At 39.1% G+C, this 14,126-nt stretch overlaps 1 protein-coding gene across 1 annotated transcript in view; it reads right to left on the reverse strand.

Moving 5' to 3' along the window:
• Positions 1-14,126, reverse strand: part of IMPG2 (interphotoreceptor matrix proteoglycan 2) — a 53,091-nt gene that overhangs the window by 11,348 nt on the left and 27,617 nt on the right. The window contains exons 7-13 of the mRNA XM_054270449.1: positions 10,249-10,295; positions 9,702-9,793; positions 6,690-6,851; positions 5,584-5,642; positions 4,261-4,278; positions 2,121-2,365; positions 1,407-1,489 (exon numbers count right to left, since the gene is read on the reverse strand). Of these exons, the coding sequence (XP_054126424.1) occupies positions 1,407-1,489; positions 2,121-2,365; positions 4,261-4,278; positions 5,584-5,642; positions 6,690-6,851; positions 9,702-9,793; positions 10,249-10,295 (706 nt within the window). The remainder of the gene's footprint in view (positions 1-1,406; positions 1,490-2,120; positions 2,366-4,260; positions 4,279-5,583; positions 5,643-6,689; positions 6,852-9,701; positions 9,794-10,248; positions 10,296-14,126) is intronic.

A 14,126-nucleotide genomic window follows, 5' to 3' on the forward strand; every position in this document is an offset into this window, starting at 1 on the left:
TACTTTGCCAAATACCTGTATATTGCGATTGTACACAGCTGGTTTGGGGATATATTGATACCTTTTACATAATCAGAGTTTTTGACTGAAGGTATAGAAGCCTTTATTCACAGTCATGATTAGAGAAATATTACTTTCACAAATTTTTGTCATAATAATATTCCCAAAACCCAGTTTAAAATTTATTATTGCAAAGCTATCACTACTCTAAATTATCTTCCAGCCTTCACATGTCAGAATGGCAGAATTCTTTGTCTTACTAAAATAAACATGTACAACATTTTAGACTAGTTAGATGTCTCCAATAAGTTGTCTCCAGTAAAGAGAAAGCCTTTTTCTGAAAGCCAACCTAAATTCATGTTTATCTACACCATGTTTAATCCATTATGGTGAATCCACACAAATTTTCATTTTAGACATCAATGAGTAGTTTTTAAGACTCAGTGAAAGCTGTCATGAAATTAAGGACATTATACCTACGTCCATTCTAACAATATTTGCATCCTGTGAAAACAAATTTTGCTTACATAAACATTTCAGAAGCTGGCTAAAATTAAATGTGTCTGTACATAACATGCACATAACATTATCTCATAACATTATCTCATGATGGACTGAGTGAGAACCTACCATCCAGCACAAGTGGATCTGGATTTTAGGGCATGATCTGAGCTCATTTCTTGTTGAAAGTACATCTGTGTTACAGAACAGAGTGGAGAGCAGAAACCAACTGCCCAGACAATGATTCAGCACTCAGAAGATCTCTCTGTTGGCAGAACTGACTGACTTGATCTCAGCATTGCTGGCACCTAACTCAGTATCTTTGCTTAAAGTCCCTTTGCACAGACATGGCAGGGACACCAAGTCTCCTGTCCAGTAGGGAACTCAGGTCTGTGCCTTGGATTATTCCAGAGGGAGTCAGAGGAGACAATTACAATTTCAAGAGACAAAAATTAAGAACCAGTGCCAGTTATTTTCCTCTCCTGGTATTAGGAAGATGGACATAATTTTAAAACCAAATTGAGAACTTTGTTTGAAATAAATACAGTAACAAAAGGAGCTTATGAAACTCAGCATTTTATCTTATCTCTTCTAGCAGTCAGCTGTAGGATTTACATCTATTTCTTCTTTCCAAAGAAAGGTAGTATCATGGAAGGAAGAATCACCTCTTTAGAGAAGTTTATAATCAAATTAAGATGATCACAGAAAACTGTTGGGCAGCAGACACTAGAATTATCATATAAGAGGTTTCAGCAGTTTTTACTCCGATATAAGGTGTGCCTTCATTAGTACTTACTCTGCATGAACAACAGGATAGAGAAGCTCTGAGTGTTGGCTACAATTCTACCTTGCTGAACTAAATTATTCAAATGCATCCAAAGGCCACTGCTCAGAACAATACTCACATCAAACTCCGGGCGCTCCAGCACAACTGGGTGCTCAGTAATCCAGGATGGGTCCTCTGATGTGGGGTGCAGGATTTCCTTCACTGTGGAAATAGAAACACTTGGGATCTAAAGGCTGCATAACAGTGTGAGGAAGTTGTGTTGGAAGACTGACTGGAAAACCCTCTCTGGTTTCAGATTTGTAAGTAAAATATTGTCAGAAATTTTGCCAGAGAGATTTTGTTTCTGGAAAGGTCTCCAAATCACTGACAGAAGTGAAGGGGAAAGGTAAGAACAAAGGGGTGTCAGCACTCTTTCATCTCCTCTAGCAGATCACTGAATATTCAACAATAATCTGGGTATTCCCTTTGTGCTGCCTAAGGCTAACACAGAGCTACTAAATTGGAGGTCACCCTGATGCAATGTGCACCATGTGAACCACGTTTCCCCTTTCTATTCCTATTAATTTTTGAAAGTATTACTGAAAGTGTACACCACAAACTTCAGTTTCAATATACAAATTAGAATAAAATGGGGGGCTAGTCTAATGGATCAAGAATAGAGTGTTACTGCTAATGACTTGACCTGGTTAAGATCAGAGCAAAACAGGCTATAATACAGTTGATTTTTTTCTGTTTAATTTTTCAGAGGACAGCTGAATAATTCACTCATCTGAGATTTATTTTATAAGAAGTCAGATGTGTGGCACACCAATGCACCACAATTAATACCCACCATTGGTAAGCTGAAGAGAGTTTGGGTCTAAGGAGATGGAAGCATTTTCAAGCAGAGCGTTTTTCTGGAGGATCTCAGCAATATAATCTCGGAAATCACTGATGGTGTACACAACTGTTGGATTATCCTCTATGTCCATGAAGGAGTTGTCCTCCACCTTGTTTGAATGAAGGTTAATCAGGTCCCAGGTGGCATTGCTGATGGCTTTTCCATCAAATGTGACAGCATAGTGAACTTCCACCCCACTTCAGTTGTACAAAGAGAAAGAATACAGATGAGAAATTCCAGGTTTTCCTAAGCAAGCCAACACTATATTTTTTAACAAGGGCTCAAGTCAATACTCTTTTAAATATAAAAATACACAGCTTTAAAGGATGAATAAAACCAACTTGATTCTTTTCACAAAGTTCTCAAGGGAAATGCTACCCAAAACTGACACCTGTTCTGGTGCCAGCCCCACATTTCTGCTAGTGAATGGCAGACAGACCATAGGCAGACCAAAACACTGACTTTCTGCAAGCATTTTTAGTGGATCCACCAGCATGTAGTGGAGAGAGTAGTGATTTTAAGATCATATTAATAATAGGAATGTTTCTGAGGTATGAAAGTACATAGGAAAAACATATTGCAATCTATAGTAGCAAGTGAGAGCCCTAATCTCTGTCACTGTGCAGTGTTAACCAGCTTGAAAGAATGTTTTTAATGGCAATAAAATAGTATTTAATTAATCAAATTGGGAAAATTTATCTAGGCTCAATTGATCATGTATTCTATGACTCAGTTTCATATCTGTGTACAGTTTAGGGTTTTTTTCATATTAACTCTCTTCCATTTTCTTAATTTTCTTTTCCTTATACATCTGGATGTCCTTTTCCACATGACTGATTAGGCTGCAATCAGATTTACCATGCACTGGGCATAAGCACAAGGGAACTTGACAAGATACAACACATTTTGACTGTAGACAGAGCACAGCAAGAAAAATTAACCTCTGAAGCCTTAGAAATGTGCTCTGTATACAGGTTTTCCTGATTCCACAGAGCTGGATTGTATTTCTAAAACAATGGTTCTGTTCAGAGAAGTCTTTAAAACCCCAGTTCCAGATACAACAGAGAAAATTCACAAACTCACTGACTAAACCCAGGAGCCTAGGGTTGTGCTGCTGGCTCTGTCATTGACATGAGCCCACCATAGGCTCACCATGGGCACTGACTGCCAGCAGAGGAGATTAAAAAGGGCTGTAGTAGTGAAAAGGCACAGGAAAGATGGAACAGAGTGTGCCCCTCAAACATAACATTTAGGTTTAATGCAACTGTGCTGCCCTTCATAATGCCTAACAAATAACTACAATACCATCCTCTTTCTGGAAAGGGCTGAGCATCTGGTGCCTGGAACATAGCCCTTGTGAACAGTTGCATATAGTTTGTAAAGAGATTTGTGTTTCTAACCTTTTTTGAAAGGTTAGAATGCTCATTCTCTTTAAACTTGTTCATGGAAACTGGCAATGCTGAGACACACACAGAACAAATTAATACATTTAGCAAATTAAGGCTACAGTTCTTCTGTCTTGTGACATTCTTAACATACTAAAGAAGGAAAATTCTGGATTCTTAACTTGCATATGATGGAAAACAAGAGTAATCCCATGTTCTGCTAAAGAACATCTATTAAAGTTCTGCTAAGATCTGCAGCGCCTCTGGCCTTGAAGCAAAGCCAACAGCCTTTGCTGGAGAACTATAGGGTTCTTGTCTACTTCAATTTCAGTAATAATAATCCCATATCTATTCAAGACTGTGTTGCAAAGTATGAAGACTGAGTTATTGTTCAGCAATCTTGTTTTCTTCACAAAAGAGATTTCTATACACAAGTTACCCCAGTAGCTGACTTGTGTTTAGGATGATTTTTCCTGAGGGTTTTTTTTTTTTTTTAATTATGACTTAAATAAGCAAATTAGGTTTATCCTTAATTGAAACAGGTCAGTTACTTGCAGTTCATGGTAGAACCTTCTCTCACAATATTTGTGTTAAATAATTATCTTGCTCTGAACACAGGAATACAAATCCCAGAAAACAATGCCCTCCAGCTAAACATGTTTTTCCCATCTGTATTATGACAATATCTAGAAAAATGTTTTCTTTACCTGTCTTCCTCGGAAGGGCTGAACATAAAAACAAAACAGAACAGCAGAACTCGTTATATTAATATCATAACTTCCTTTAAGTCATAAAAATTTAACATGCTTGCTTTGGTATTCTACAGAGCATAACCGTTTGAAAACACATAAAGGAAAATCCTTTTTGGTTGCATAGTTATTCATAGTTACTCAGCTGTATAACAAATTGTCCTGCTTTTAGTGAACTGAGATGTTTTCTATTGATCCCAAGGAATCAGCAGAGCAGAGCCATCTCAGATTATTGTAAATAATGCAGGTAAATTGCTGTGAGTATCCAGAAAATCAAGGCTCACTTATTCTACCTAAAGGTTTAACTTACAATCAATGGGTTTTTGTCATGCACAGCAGAGAGCAGACTTTGCCAGAAATATCAGCCATTTATTTGTCTTCTCAAATGAACCTAGTGCTTGCAAACCTACTAGACTGCAAATACCAAGATGGAAGGTTTTGCTGCCTTCCAGGCTGAAAACTGGATGTAGCCCATGGTTCCAACCACAATACCTCTCTCATTACAGTTGCTTTGTTACCTACATGTATGGCAATTAAAAAATTCCAGACAATAAATTCTAAGAAATACAGCTTACAGTCTCAAAGAGAACACAATTTAAATTAACTCATGAAAACACTCATTGGATTCTAAAAGCTACATCCAGTCCATTCTAGAAAAATCACAATTTGTGAGCCCTGTACTCCAAAAGACAGACATTTTACATTTGATGCATTAACTTAACAAATTAGCTTTAAATGTCACTCTGAAGCACAAGTGGTTTTAAAAGTATATTTCTAAGAATATAGAGAGTTAAAACATCAATTTATCAAACTATCCCCCACCTCTTTTTTTTGATCCAAGAGAGAGAGAGAGACATGTCCATATCCTAAACACTAACCTTTAGAGCCATCCCAAAATAACATTAAGAATTTGAAAAAGAAATTTAAATACACCACTTTTTTTCAAAAGGATTTCTGTGTCCTTCCTTGTTTAATACTTGGATATATTAGAAGTAGCAGATATGAATATATCTTTTTATTTTAGGATAGAATCTTGAACAATAATGCCTTGTCTTAAAATCACAGCCAACATTTCATGTGAAGAATTCCAGAAGGAAAAAAAATCAGTTCTGTATTTCTATTTCAGTTGCATATACAGATGTATCAAATATGAGAGCAGTCAGTTAATATACCCTAGGAGCTCCCACACACACCTGACATCCTGCTAAGCATTGTGTCAGTTCATTGCACCACCCTACATGATCATGTTCAATCACCATATATGCATCAGGATCTTTTTACCTGTAATCCAGGACATGGATGCTTTTGTATCCAGGTAGTCCTTCAAATACACTTTTAATCTATTTTGACAGAAAAACAAAAAAATTAACACAGATTCAGTTCACTTCTTCTCATGTGATGAAAAATTAGCAAGTGTTTCTAGCATTGTCCAAAAATGTATCTGAGCTGTTATATCTGATAGGTGAAAAACAGTTAAATATTCCTTTCTTTATGGAAGAGTAGTTTTGGTGACATTGTTTCATTATTAGAAAAAGGGGAAATAAAAAGGATGAAAAACAACATCCAGCGTTCCCCAAGAACCACATAGAAACATTCCAAGGGGAGAAATGGAAAGAGACTGCCAAGACAATCAACTGTGCTGCAGGAGACAAAACCAAGACAGAGAATACTGAAAGTTCATGCTGGTTTAGAAAGTTTTTTAGCTTCTAAAGATACTTGCCAGTTGAGGATTATTTTTACTCTGTAAATTCTTGTTTCCCTCCCCCATCTCCCTATTTTTAAACTGTCTCTGGTGAGACTTAAACAATCACAGTGCTGATGACTTTTTTTTCCGAGAGCCTCTTCATTCAAACTCAGAGAAAACCAGGCAAGGGATCAAAGCAGTGGGATATCCATGTGCCAGGTGGACTCTGTCCCATCCAACATTTTTTACACACACACATACCATGGCATTGCTACTGGGACTCACAACTAGGATAACTAAGATGTCTAGCCTATGCTAGCAACTTGTGAAAGTCATGGTGATGCTTTTTGGCTGCAGTGAAGAGTACATTTCTTTCCCATTTGGCCCAGGATCTGGCACAGGGTTTGCCCCACTAAAAAGGATTCAGAAAATCAACCCAAACTAAATGGGGCAAGAGAAAAGATAAGGCTCATGATAAGCAGCCATAGGACAACTTAGATGCCTCTCCAAAGAGAAAAGGCAGACACACACCCAGCTCCCAAAATATGATGGCAATATAATTACCACTATTATAGACAAAATAAAAAATAACTATTGGAAACCATAGGTAGACAAAAATCAGCAGCCCTGACATAGATGCTTTTTGCTGCTATTGCTATGCAGAGCCAGCAAAAGGAAAAATGAAGTTAGGGAAGGGAATCACCTGAGAAATGAATCGTTCAGACAGCAGTTGATACTCATCAGCAGATGGGTCCTTCAGCTCCTCACTGTACTGTTCACCAACAATCAAAATGTTGAACTCAATCATCTGCTCAGTTACAGGTCTGACTGTCTTCTCATCCTGCTTCTTTATCTCGTTATTGATCTGGAAGGGAAGGAAGACACACTTACTGGCAGGTGAATGCTGCAGTGCAGAGCGCAGCATGTGCCCTGCTGGAGCCATCAGCACATTTGTTTGCCTGGCACCAACATGGAGTGCTCCTGAAGCCTCAGGGACAGAGACAGCACTAATGAGGAAGTCTACTAAGCAAGAGCACTTCCTGAGAATTCTCATATTGAAGATAATTCCGTTTTCCATTTCGACACCTTCAGTGTAAATCCATCTCATTGACTTCAGGTACAAAGTGAAATACAGATGTGTGCGATGTTCACAAAGCAATTTAAAGTGCAACCATGGTTACTCAAACATCTCACTTGAGCCCAGCCAGCGTAGGCTGATTTACCCAAAATTTACTCATTTATCACAAGGCTCCTACTCACTCTTCCAGCTGGAAGACAAGCTGCCTTTGCCAAGTTCTACATTTGGAATAACACTCTGTGCTGCTCAGCCTCAGGAGGCAAAGGATCCCCCCCAGACACACAGGGGACACTGGGAATGGGAGCTCTGCTGAGCTAAAGCAGTGGGCTTCAACTGCTCTTTCTACAAAAATGTCTGCTCATTTTTGTATTTATTTCAAAAAGCCCCAGAGCAGTGGCTGTGCAGTGCATCAGGGATGCATGGAGCTATCAGGCAGCAGTGAATGCCAAGTTTTAATCCAATTTGAATGGCTGAGCATGTTTTCTGCCTACTTCCCTAGTATTTTTAAAATAGCATACTATGTCTTGTGCTATACTGAAAGACACCAGAATTATTTTTTTTTTTAAATAGAGATTTGTCTGGGAGGGAAGAGAAGGCTGGCTTGTTAACTTTAGCCAAATGTCTTTTGCTAGAGGTTTTGTCTTTGACTATTTACATACATATTTTTTTGGTTTTTCCTATTAAAAAGTAAAAATAGAGAGCCATAAAAACAGATCTTTTCAATGAAGCTGCAGTCTTATATTATGCATCATGCAGGAAATGGAAAAAACTTTCTCCTGAAAGTTTATCTGCCATCAGTGAGCAACTTCTACATTGTTTAGGAACCCTCTAAAATTTTTTAGTTAAATTCTCTTTCCAGCCCCTCACATTCCTTTTTCACTAGATAACTCTGTCCAAAGACCATAAGGACTGGTACATTGCTTAAAGTTAGTTAGCATTTGAGAGATACACATTTAGCAGACATATACATAGTGCTATGATTTGGCTGTTTGCAACACCATGTAGTTTAAATAATTTATCAACTCCCCAAAACCTGGTATAGTCAGCATACAAAGTGCAGAAGGTGATCTTTGCTCACTCTTGGCCTTGTAATCAACAATGTATTTTGGCTGCCAAGAACAATTAGGTGGGATGTAGCTGTACAGAGTAAAAATGCTGTAGCAGCAGAGCAATCTAATTCTGGTTCCTTGCCCATTTACTGAGTGGTCCTATTCTCTGCTCCAGTAGAAATATTCCAGGCAGTTCTGTTTCAAAAGAAGAATAACGTTGTTCTTGAGACCAAACCACAAGTGTTCTTGGTACATAACATAAGGCCAGACTCTGCATTTGAGTCAGAAGCTGTCTGTTCCATATTCTGTATTTATTCCAACATCAGAGCTCCAGTTAGCACTGAAAGCTCTAGGAGAATGCACAGTTTGGTTCAGCTTTGTTTCAGGGCCACATAGGTTACTGAACAATACGGCCCAGTTAATCCCAGTACAATAAATCAGCATGTGAAACTTTGTGAGCTCCTCTTGATCCATTGAGAGCTTCATTTTGATAAGGAAAAAAAAAAAAGCTAGCTGATTGATAACACTGGTTTACAAAATTTTCTTCAGTCACGTTGGCCCATGAATACTGCAATTGGATTCTAGAGCGTGGAATTAAAATTTCATCTGGAGGACCTGTTTCCTAGAAGCAAATACTGCCCTGGGACTTATGTGGTGGTCAACTTCTAGAGAGATGTTTTAAATATGGGGTCTAGACTTCCCTGTGTTGTGAGCTTTGGTTAAATATCACAGAAAGAGTAGCTTGTAAGACGTTAAATACAAGTTCACCTACATCAACAGAGGAAAAAGAGCAGAGTATCAGAGTCTTCAAGGCTTCTAGGCCTGATTGCTCAACTGATATATTATCTGCCACTGTGGGGGAAGAGGTATTTCAAAACCTCTCCAAAAGGAAAAAATATCTGCCCAGGTGTGCGTTTCTTAAAACTTTAGAAATTCACACCCTGATTTTATTGATGCTGTGATGATTTTTTACCTTTTTTTTTAAATATACCTCTTATGTGTTTTCAGTACCGTTGGCATGGATACTTATAATTCCTTAAGTCTGATACCTTACCCTGGTATTCTGTTGGGCCAGGAGACCAAATACCCTTAAAGCCTCACAGCTGGAGGCCAGACAGCCTTACACTATCTTGAGAAACCAAGGCCCCCTCTAGAACACATCCTGTAGACCAGGATTGGGCCCATCTAGAGGAAAACACCTGAGGATACGGGGATGTCACACTATTCTTTCAAGCCTCTCATTGGAACATCCTTGTTAGATATACTAATTTGCAAGGTCTGTAGGACTGTATACGTGATCTACCATGAGTGTGCATTTCAGTGTGTTCCACCTTGGCAAATTGCTGCACCATAAGAATCCTTATTAAATACTGAGGTAAAAACCCTTTATCCCTTAACTGTGTCTGGCTCTTTAATTTTAGGACCAAGAAAATGGCATCACTATGAAATCCTAGTTTGTGTTAACATCATTAACAGCATTACCATATTAACAACACCTTTAATTGCTATTAAAATGTAAATGACCATAGACAATATCATGTAGGGAAGGCAACAGAATGTTGAACCAAATTAAAAAAGCCTCACTCACAGTGGTGTCCACATTGTCATGCTCATGGATGGTGTCACCCGCAGGACTCTCAACGGAGACCTCATGAGGGGGAGGAACATTGGCAGCTGCATCTGAGTTTGTAAGAGAGCAGTGTTGTTTTGTTTAGGTTTGTTTGTTGTTTTTCTTTTTCTATACACCCACAGAAGCAGTTCAGCAAGCATAAACCAATAGTCAAATTTGATTCCTATTCCCCATCATCATGACAGCAAAAGCATAGGAGACACATGGAAAGCCTGAGGAAAAGTATCAAATACACCAATCACTATAAGATGCTGACATTCTGCTAAGCATATGTATTTTTGGGAACATGAACTTGGGTGCAGTAAAACTGGCACAGAACTAATTTCTCGAGTAGGATTTTCATGATTCATGAAATAAAATGTCAGCACATAACATGATCTCAAGATGACAAAGGGCATGAAAGAGGTGTAAAAATTCAGAGCTCTTTCTGAAATCCAAACACCTGAATTCCTCAATTTTTTGGTAATTCAGAATCAGCCTTAACAGCAGTTAGATAAAAACTTACCTCTCAGTGTGGTTACATCAGCATCCGAAGGTGGAGTAGGAGTCCCACTAGATAAAAAACAAATCAGAAACTGAAGCTGGATGTGGTAAGAAAAATGTAGTTTTTGATATTTCTGTGATTCTGATACTACACCAAGAAACACATGTGCAGAAGAAATTTTTCATGGTACCATTTTGCTCATAACTTCATAAAAATTAGGCTTAATGGTATTTCAGTTATATTTTGCAACTTTGATTTTGGGTCACTTGCATTATACAACACATGATGTGCATCTCTAGGTTGTTAAGCCTCTTATATCCCAAATGACCTGGAGTCCCATACAAAAACACATTTTGCCTTCTAGTTCTGTAAAGAAAGCAAATGCAAAGAGATAAACTGTGAAGATAACTGGTAATACCCTATAAACCATTCAGTTTTTAAAATACTTCCACAGTGCACTAAAACACCATAACTACACTGAAATTGCTGCAAGAAGATGAGTTCTTTCCATGATTAATTTTACTCTGCTTATTTGGAAATCTTCGAAACACATCAGTTTCCAAACCCAGTTATGGGATTCACACACACATATAAAGCGACTCTGGTCCAAATGTGAAAAGAGGAACAATCACATGAAGACTGTCAGCCTGAAGAAAAATGAACAGCTTTGACAACTCTTACAGTAAACCCAAGCTGCCTGGAGCCAATTCTGTAAGCCTGGAGCAAACTGTCAAGTTACCAAGAGTAGGAGGCATGCTCTGACAGTCTTTCCTGGATGAAGGGAAAATTATTTTTGGAGTTTCCCATATTGTAAATATATACAGCACAAGCGGTAAGACAGGAGGTTTAACTGCTGGGGAGAAACTGAACATGAACATTGCTGAAGTTCATTGTATTGTGATATTTCTCTCACTTCTAAAGGATCTCCTTTTTTATTGGTGATCATGCTGTGCCATGAAACAGCCATTGCAGCAAGTATATGTAGCAATATATGCAGTGTCAGCCATGCTTCCTGGCCTTGCCAGGTTTGTTTTATGACTCACATACTCTACCACTGGTCTTGCAGGATAGGTCCATCCTATCCTCAAGCAAAACTCTGCTTAAAGTTGCTATCTTGCCTCCTTCAGGCTGTATAATCAGTCTTTGCATTACTCCAAAAAAGGCTTCCAGCACCAGCCAGACAACCAGACTCAGTTACATTCTACAGATACCAGAGCACCAGCACATGATCAGAGACCATAGATTCACTGAGTTAATGTCTGAAACACTTTCTCTGTGTCCCCTCACAGACACATAAGACTTATGTGCCAATAAACAGACCTGAAGGCAAACCTGATGAACTTTCTATTAGAATCAAGAATCTTTTCACCCATCCTTTCCCAGAAGGAACAGTCAATCCTCCACAAAAAAATTAACTATACCAAAACATAGTTCAGGGAATGTTACACTGACAGGGTGAGATCTCCACAACAATTCTAAAATATGAACAAAAAATAAAAACTTCCACATGAAAGAATAAGAATACTTATTCAAGAATTTCAAGAGTACCTTCATGTAATTTTTTGCACATATAAAATCAATGAACTCCATGTAAGCTTTGAAGTGTAGCTGTGCCTGCTTCCATCTCATGGACTCTGGTACCTGTTTTCAGCCAGCACAGTGCAAGACTGCTTTTGACTTTGCTAATTCTTTGGCAAACTCAGTAAATCTTCAAATCCTTTCCAAAACTGAAAAATTTTACTAAAAATTGTAATTTAGACAAGATAGCCTCTCTAAAGCATATTTTCTTGAGAATGCTGGCTATGTTTTGGAGGGATTTAGTTTCTTTACTCATTTGTCATCTTAGAACTGCAATAAAAACTATTGCTTAATTATTAATTGGTCTGATTAAACATTTTCCAATTAAGTTCACCTAACTTCAAGATACCTTTTTACCAGTTTCAATAGGAAGTATATTACATTTATAACAGAGTGTCACCAAATTACAGCATCAGAGCATTTTAGTGCATCGTGTTTAATGTTCAGAAGCAAGAATGACTTTACTTTTCAGGAGAGGCGAGCCAGTTTGCAATTTTATTTCTTACAAACTGTTCAGTGTAACTAGGGTCAGAATAGAAACTCATCAAAAGGAAAGTGATGAATAGTAAAAACTCTTCTAGGGGATTTTTTAATGTTCTGTTTAAATCTAGCCATTAGATGAGTCCTGTATCCATCCCCTTTTCTAAAGAAGAGGACAACAAGACGCATAATTTGCTGTGGGAAGCCCTGATCCCAACCTGAGACTCGTGGGACTTGATCCAGGTGGCCACAGGTTGGTGCCCAGTATCCTTTGAGGGGCCTCCAGGCACTCCTAACCTCCAGCTACTGCCCCACAAGGCACAGGTCACCCATGCATCCCACACTGTCCCTGCCAGCCTTCTGCACATTTGTGCCGCAACTCAGGGCATCTCAAAAGGACCAAAATCACCATTTGACCAACTGAGCACTCAGTTCTGGGGTGGGTTGGCCTTGGCCAAGGGCCAAACACCCACCCAGCCACTCTCTCACTCCCTCCATCTCCATAAGATGGGGGGAAATACAATGAAAAGCTTCTTGGTTGAAATAAAGCCAGGAAGATCGCTCACCAATTACTTCCATGGGAAAAATCAGACTCAGCTTAGGGAAAACTAATTTATTGCATATTTGAGTAGTGAAAAGTAGACTAACATTAAAACATTACTTCTTCTTCACCATTTCCCAGGCTCAACTTCACTCTGGACTCCTCTACCCAGTGCTCACTCTGCAGGGGCAGCATTTCCTTCAGGAAAGGTCTGCTTGTTCCAGTCTGAGTCCTCCCTCAGCTGCAGGGAATACATGATATGCCATGGTGTGGTGCCCTTGGCCTTGGCATTCCCCACACCACTGTTCCTCATTCTTTTTGCTCCCTCTTCCCCTCCCTGCGCCATGTTTTTGCCCTTTCTCACACAGGCTTTCCCTGAGCTGCCTCTGCCCCCAGTGCAGGCCTCAGCCCTGCCCGTCAAAGCTGTCTGGAACCACCCCAGGGCAGCCCCAGCCCCACCCAAACAGGAGCCCCCTGAACTAAGCTGCTTGAATTTTTAAAGGAAAAATCCTCAAAGTAGACAAGAAACCCCAAATAAAATGCTGTGGCATTAATCACACTTTCAAAAGAAGAGCAGTTTACAAATGGAAAGGCCTAATATCTTTCTCAATTTCTACTTCTAAGTCAGATTACTGGTCATAGACACATCAAAGTGAAGTTCTCCAAGTTTCAAAAGTCCAAGAGGACTTTCTCTGTCACTGACCCAACAAATGGCAGCTCTATAACAGAGTGTGTCTGTCACAAGCATCAGCTTAGGCACTGGTTTGGCCACATGGTGACAACCACAGCCCAAGCCGGGCCTTGGGGCAGCCAGGATAGCACTGGAAGGTGAGGTGTGAGTAAGGCCAGTGTCAAGGGGACAGTTAGGGTTGTGTAGCAAACCCAGCTCCTTAAGCAACAGCTCTTTGTCAAGGCCAGGTAATATATTCTTACTGGCACTGAGGGCTTTTAAATACATGTCCTCAGCAGCTACCAAATTTTCTGACAAAATTCTACTGCACAGCTGTCTGAAAATAAAAACCCAAGCACCTAAACATCAACTACAAAAACCCTAATAAACCTAGCCAAACCAGTCAAGCACCAAATTTCGTCAAATGATCAGCTACCACTTTTAATCAAGAGGATGAAAATATAGTTTTAAGGACCCTATGCTCTAACCAAGCTCACTTTACTCACAACATCGGTTTTTCATTATCTTACCAGAACAATGAGGTTTGCTTTATTTTTGCCTTCTACTTCCCCTTAACATTTTTCAAATGGCTACTTTATTGATCACCTAAAAATGCATCAATTGTACTGG

Source organism: Melozone crissalis, unplaced genomic scaffold, assembly GCF_028551555.1.
Source record: "Melozone crissalis strain CALT ecotype California unplaced genomic scaffold, PUWL_Pcris_2 ptg000009l_1, whole genome shotgun sequence".
NCBI classification, from domain to species: Eukaryota; Metazoa; Chordata; class Aves; order Passeriformes; family Passerellidae; genus Melozone; species Melozone crissalis.